A 5,913-nucleotide genomic window follows, 5' to 3' on the forward strand; every position below is an offset into this window, starting at 1 on the left:
TTTACAGATCAAAATATTAAAACTACTTCCCATCATGGGAAAAAATGCTTTCTTAATGAGACTAAAAAATAAAAGGCTTTTCTAATGGCTCCAATGGCTTGAAAACACTAGAGGAAAGAAAATTAAGAAGAAAAGCACAAATATATAAGGTGCATTCGGCCATCTCTATTTATATGCACACAAAAAGTCTTGCCTTTCCACATCCATGGTCTTTTCATTACCTAAACTCACCCATACACTAATCGCAAATTATCTACCTCTTTAGAGAGAAACATAGGATGGCAAGACAAGACATCATGTGAAGGAAACCCATTACTTAATTTAATCCCAAAAGACCTCAAATTGAGCTAATAATTATTTCTCACACACACACACACACACACACACACACACACACACACACACACATGGGGCGGGGGGGGGGGAGGAGGGGGGGAGATGAACTTGTCATGATTAGGAGGAGTGTGTTGGAGCTTGGTATGACCCAACTAGAAGGAGATTCTCTTGGTCAATCCACAAGAATGTGGAGAGTAACTACACTTCAGTATTTGTTGGATCTTACACTAAAAAAGGTAAGACTTAGTATTGATCCAAAAGATAGATTTGTGCTTGGTTGACATGAATGTGGAGAGCGCTTAAACCTTGTGAGTTTTCATACATTGCCCTCAAGAAAATAGTTATAGCAATGGCTGATGCACAAGTGTGATAAACGGCTATAAAAGCTCACATGAGAATCATAGACATTTGTTCTCATTGTGAAAGGAAGGAGGAACAACAGTTAGGCAAGGAAGAAGCAACAATAGTTGCTTCAATTGAAGTACACCTAGCCGCGGCAACTGGCGGTTCACATACTAGTCATCATCTCACATAAAAGAAAGCACTATCATATCGTAATCTCTGTATATACAGCGCCCCGCTAGCGCTTAATTACAAGCGAAAAGAATGGACATGGACGCAGTTGGAATGCTCCACTAGATAGAGGAATTGAATTGCCAGGTCTAGACCATGCCCTTCTTTGCTCGATCAAGCCACCATGGAATAGGGTTCGGGATTCTCCTTTTTCTTCTTGATAGCAGCTTCTACATGCGTTGCAAGCCCTTCATCGCACTTGCTGAAGATTTCAAGCTGCCGTTTTACAATGAACTCCTGTGCACCAAGGATATGCCCTGCTATGTTGTTCACCATCTGCTCCTGATCGTCGTTGGACAGAAGCTGCCACAACATCCGTGGTTGATCGTAGTCATCTTGATCTTTCCATTTTTGAGGCATGTACCTTCCCACCATTCCTTCTGGATGCCTGAACAGTTAAATTTGGCATGTTATCAGATTTTCCACAAGTTCCACATGAAAGAGGGACACAGCCTTTTTGCAACAAGCACATATGTCGATGCAGACAACGCAATGTCCCAGACTTGTTCACATGAAAGTGGTTCATAACACTCTTGGCAGCAATCACAAGACATCCAAGTGTGTTCATACCGACAACAGGGAGAAAGGCTTTTTGCAACAAGCACATATGTCGATGCAGACAACACAATGAAGGCGTGTTTTCACATGAAAGTAGTTCATGACGCTCTTTGCAATAAGCACAAGACATCCAAGTGTGTTCATCCTGACAACAGGGAGAAAGGCTTTTTGCAACAAGCACATATGTTGATGCAGACAACGCAAAGTGCCAGACATGTTTTCACATGAAAGTGGTTCATGACGCTCTTTGCAACAAGCACAAAACATCCAAGTGTGTTCATGCCGACAATAGGGAGAAAGGCTTTTTGCAACAAGCACGTATGTCGATGCAGACAACGCAAAGTGCTAGACGTGTTTTCACATGAAAGTGGTTCATGATGCTCTTTGCAACAAGCACAAGACATCCAAGTGTGCTCGCATGCCGACAACAGGGAGAAAGGCCGGCTGGGAATTTCAAGGCAAAGCAGTTGAAGAATGAATTCATTAACCTCGCACCAGTACATGCTATTCAACATACATGCATCAATGCAATCATGCTTAGGACGACAAGAAAGCTCACTTGTATGGAGTCACGTCTGGTGTAGCAGGATCAGGATGAGGCAAATCCTCGAATGAGTTGGGGTAGTAGTTCGGCCGACTACCACCATTCTCTGTCACATTCATGGGCCCATCCGATGTATAGGTTTGCACTCTGAAGGGGCATCTGTTGATGGGAATCTGCATATAAACAAAAGTAACAAATTACATATATACAAGTTTCGTGCATTTGAAGACTTCTCTTCGGAGGCAACAAACTTGTGCCCAGAAGAAGAGTAGGGTTGTTTGCAATGTGTGTATATTTCACTGTTGTCACCTGCAAATAATTTGTACCAATTCTGTGTCTGGCGGTATCATCATAAGTAAAGAGACGAGCTTGGAGAACCCTGTCTGGCGATGGCTCAATGCCGGGCACCATGTGAGCTGGTGAGAAGGATGATTGCTCAACCTCAGCGAAGTAGTTGGTGGGGTTCCTATTGAGCACAAGATTACCCACCTCCCTGAGAGGGTAGTCCTTTTGAGGCCAAACCTGCAAAGTGTATCTTTGTTGTGAGCATTGATATATGGGACACGAAAATAGCAAATCCAGAAGTTAGCTCATAAAACATATTGATGAGACATAAATCAGTAGGGAAAGTTTAAATGCATGCATTTATATCATACCTTTGTCAAGTCAAATGGATCCCACTTGTAATTCAATGCATCTTCTAGAGGCATAACTTGAACGAAGAAGGTCCAAGAAGGGTAGTTTCCATTCTTGATGTTTTGAAAGAGGTCTTCGATTGCGTAGTCAGGGTTGATGCCAGCAATTTTGATGGCCTGTTCATGGGTCAAGTTCTTGATCCCTTGATCAGATTTAAAGTGGAATTTGACCCAGTGGGCTTGTCCCTCTGCATTGATCCATTTGAATGTATGCGACCCGTATCCATTCATGTGCCTAAACCCATCTGGTACTCCCCTAGGAGAGAAGGTGATAAGAACCTGCCATGTCAACACCATAAGCTCCGTAATCCCTAGATGGTCTCAACCAGCTTCGGACTTTGCAGTGCAGACACACACACGCACACACTCATTGTCAAGGGGTTTGGCAAATAAGCTATCCTTTTGTACCTGATGAAGAGACTCCGGAACAAGGCTCAAGAAGTCCCAATAAGCATTGGGATCCTTCATGTGTGTCTGGGGATTCCTCTTCTGTGAGTGAATGAAGTCCGGAAACTTGAGAGCATCCCGCACAAAGAAAACTGGCGTGTTATTCCCCACCATGTCCCAGTTACCATCTTCAGTGTAGAATTTGAGGGAGAAGCCTCGAGGATCACGAGCGGTATCTGGGTATCCTGACTCGCCAGTCACAGTTGAGAAGCGCCCAAACACAGGAGTGCGCTTGCCAACCTCGCTGAAAAGCTTGGCTTTGCATAAGTCAGAGACATCCCTAACAGACATACATTCAACGAGTATTAGTGAAGGAAAATATATACATTCAGCTAGTATTAGTGAAGGAAAATCCTAAGGAGGCCATACATGGAGCCCTCACAAGATAAACACATCGCACACTTTCAAATGGCCTGACAGACTAGCTTAAGACCTGCCAATGTTGTTTATATAAATTGTACTAGGCACTTGATACCAAAGATGATACATCTGCTTCATAAGTACTATGAGAGAGTTTGACGCATACTTAGTAACCTCAAAGTAACCATGGGCGCCCGCTCCTTTTGCATGCACAACCCGCTCTGGAACACGCTCTCGATTGAAGTGTGCCTGCTTCTCAAACATATGCACATCTTCAAAGATCAATGCACCAACATCTCCCACCGTCACACTGAGACACAATCAACAATCCATCAACAAGACCACATATTGATTAGCATGCCAAAAGAAGGAAGGTCACTACTATTATAATGGAGCTGTGGTTCGTGAAAGAAAGAGCAGGCAGGGCTAAGCACCAGTAACGACCTGTTGTTGTCGTCCGAGATGGGGATGCCAGCCAAGTTGGTGTAGAGAGGCTTCCCATGGGTGCCGAGGCGGGGGGCTTGCTCCTGATCGGCGAGACCATTGCCATTGGCAGCATGGGTACCAGAGGCGGCACCTCCATTGGAGTGGGCAGCCTTCTCGGGCTGGGAAGGGGGGGTAGTCCATTGTTGTTTCTGCTCATTGGGCTGTTGAGAGGCCATTGCTGTAAGAAGAGGAACTGCTGCTGGCGATGGAGTGTGAGTAGTAGTGGGAAAGACGAGCTGCCTGCCGCACCAGACAGAAGAGCGGCAGCTGAGGGAAGTAGGCGAGGAGGGGATGCAGCTGATGGTGATGAGCTTGGTGGACGACAGAGAAGTGTGCATGGTTTGAAACACACACGCGGCTAGTGAAGGCGAGAGAGCGCTTCTTCGTACGGCATCGAATCATTGTATGCTTTTATATGACGATGAGGATGATATGTTTCTGCCACCCTTCCTGCCCGACTTTCCCCACGTGGACTCAAGTCGGAGTAGAGAAACGCAATACCATACGTGGCTTCTTTCACCATTTCACTGCCTCGACTTTCCACATGCCGTGTGTAATTGTGTCTCTCCTCCACGTCTAAGCTTATTATCCTCAATACACCGGCTTCATTTTTCATGGCCAGAGTTTGAATTTGTTGAAACAGAAGTTTCAAAAACCGCCAAGGTTCAGGGTCAGGGGCAGGCGATATGAGCCGTCCATTTGTTGCATATTACTGACAGTAATTTTTATGGACAACCGTCAGATGTATGAACTCAACACGCATAATAAAAGCAATAAGTCTAGTTAGCTCTGTCATCCACAACATGGCACATCAGCATCTTAATTCAACCACAACTCGACACATCAGCGCTTAGAACACTATAAGAGAAGTAGTTTATAACTGCTAACATTTATGCGATAGTGGTTTGAAAGCAATAAAAAGTGCGGTAATAGCAACGGTAATATACCCGCTGCTATTACGGCGATTGTTGCGCTACTATTACCACTGAACGGTCATTCAAAAATAAAGGTGTTCATTTGGGCCACCCAATTTTGGGTGGCCCAAATGAGCACCTTTTATTTTTACCTACTTAAAACAATGAAACATCAATTGTTTTTTGAAAGAGTATACAAAAACTCAAAGAATGGAAATTGAATTTACTTTACCTTGAATTTTTAATATGCAAGAAAATCAACTTTTTAAAAAAGTTACAACTAAAATGTAAATAGTTGTATATACATTGTGCCACATTGGGACTTTACGAAATTTTGGATAAATATTTTTTAATCTAATCCTCTTCGTTCTCGTCCTCGTCCAAAGGGAAGTACGTTTGATCACCTTGACTCTACATAAACCCAAACCAAATTAAACAATTATCGACGCTCAAAACAATTGATACAAAATTACTTGTTTAAACTTACCGCTTGTGTGATCCAACCACTGCGTCGAATTGCTCGCGAAAGATGTGATTATTCTCGAACAACCATCTCCAAGTATCAAATTCTGTATGGCGCTCCCGATACTTGACCATCTCTCTGGTTGGTCGAGTAATAGCGATATTTTCCTAAGTTATAAGCAATAACAATAACAATAACAAATCATCAACTACAATCTTTATAATCACCGATTTAAGTTATAATTTAATCAATCTTACATATTTGTCCTTCCAAGCTGCCTTGCCTCTTGAGCCATAAAGCATGGGTGTTTGCTTGGCGCGAGCTTCGCGTTGTTGTCTGTAGGATGAGCCTGTCGTAGTCTGATCGCTCTTTTCTTGCATTGTCCACTCCTACTCTGCGTCTACCATGTTGCCACCGCGATAGCTCCTCTCTGGATCTTTAACCTGGTTGGCTACTGCACGTCGTACATTGGACTACTTGTTTTTCAAAAATGTTTATATGTAGCCCTCCAACCATTGTTGTGAAAAACGTTGATCG

General features: G+C 43.5%; 1 protein-coding gene across 1 annotated transcript; it reads right to left on the bottom strand.

The window, feature by feature from the left end:
• Positions 1-478: 478 nt before the first annotated feature.
• Positions 479-4,395, bottom strand: LOC147425851 (uncharacterized). Its single transcript, XM_086498127.1, has 7 exons — positions 3,958-4,395; positions 3,680-3,823; positions 3,115-3,433; positions 2,668-2,985; positions 2,321-2,533; positions 2,027-2,184; positions 479-1,297 (listed from the first exon to the last, which is right to left on the bottom strand). The coding sequence occupies exons 1-7, from the start codon at positions 4,335-4,337 to the stop codon at positions 1,024-1,026; spliced, it is 1,806 nt and encodes a 601-aa protein (XP_086354253.1). The 5' UTR covers positions 4,338-4,395; the 3' UTR covers positions 479-1,023.
• Positions 4,396-5,913: the final 1,518 nt, after the last annotated feature.

Source organism: Adiantum capillus-veneris, chromosome 24 (assembly GCF_014529385.1).
Source record: "Adiantum capillus-veneris isolate H3 chromosome 24, ASM1452938v2, whole genome shotgun sequence".
In the NCBI taxonomy this organism is placed as follows: Eukaryota; Viridiplantae; Streptophyta; class Polypodiopsida; order Polypodiales; family Pteridaceae; genus Adiantum; species Adiantum capillus-veneris.

What these genes read in the sequence shown, in the direction of transcription:
- LOC147425851 (XM_086498127.1), bottom strand. Translation starts at nt 4,337, where the DNA reads ATGCACACTTCTCTGTCGTCCACCAAGCTCATCACCATCAGCTGCATC. An exon ending in ATCTCGGACGACAACAACAG is followed by an intron (nt 3,824 to 3,957) that starts GTCGTTACTGGT and finishes ATTGTGTCTCAG; the next exon opens with TGTGACGGTGGGAGATGTTG. An exon ending in CCAGACGTGACTCCATACAA is followed by an intron (nt 1,298 to 2,026) that starts GTGAGCTTTCTT and finishes TTAACTGTTCAG; the next exon opens with GCATCCAGAAGGAATGGTGG.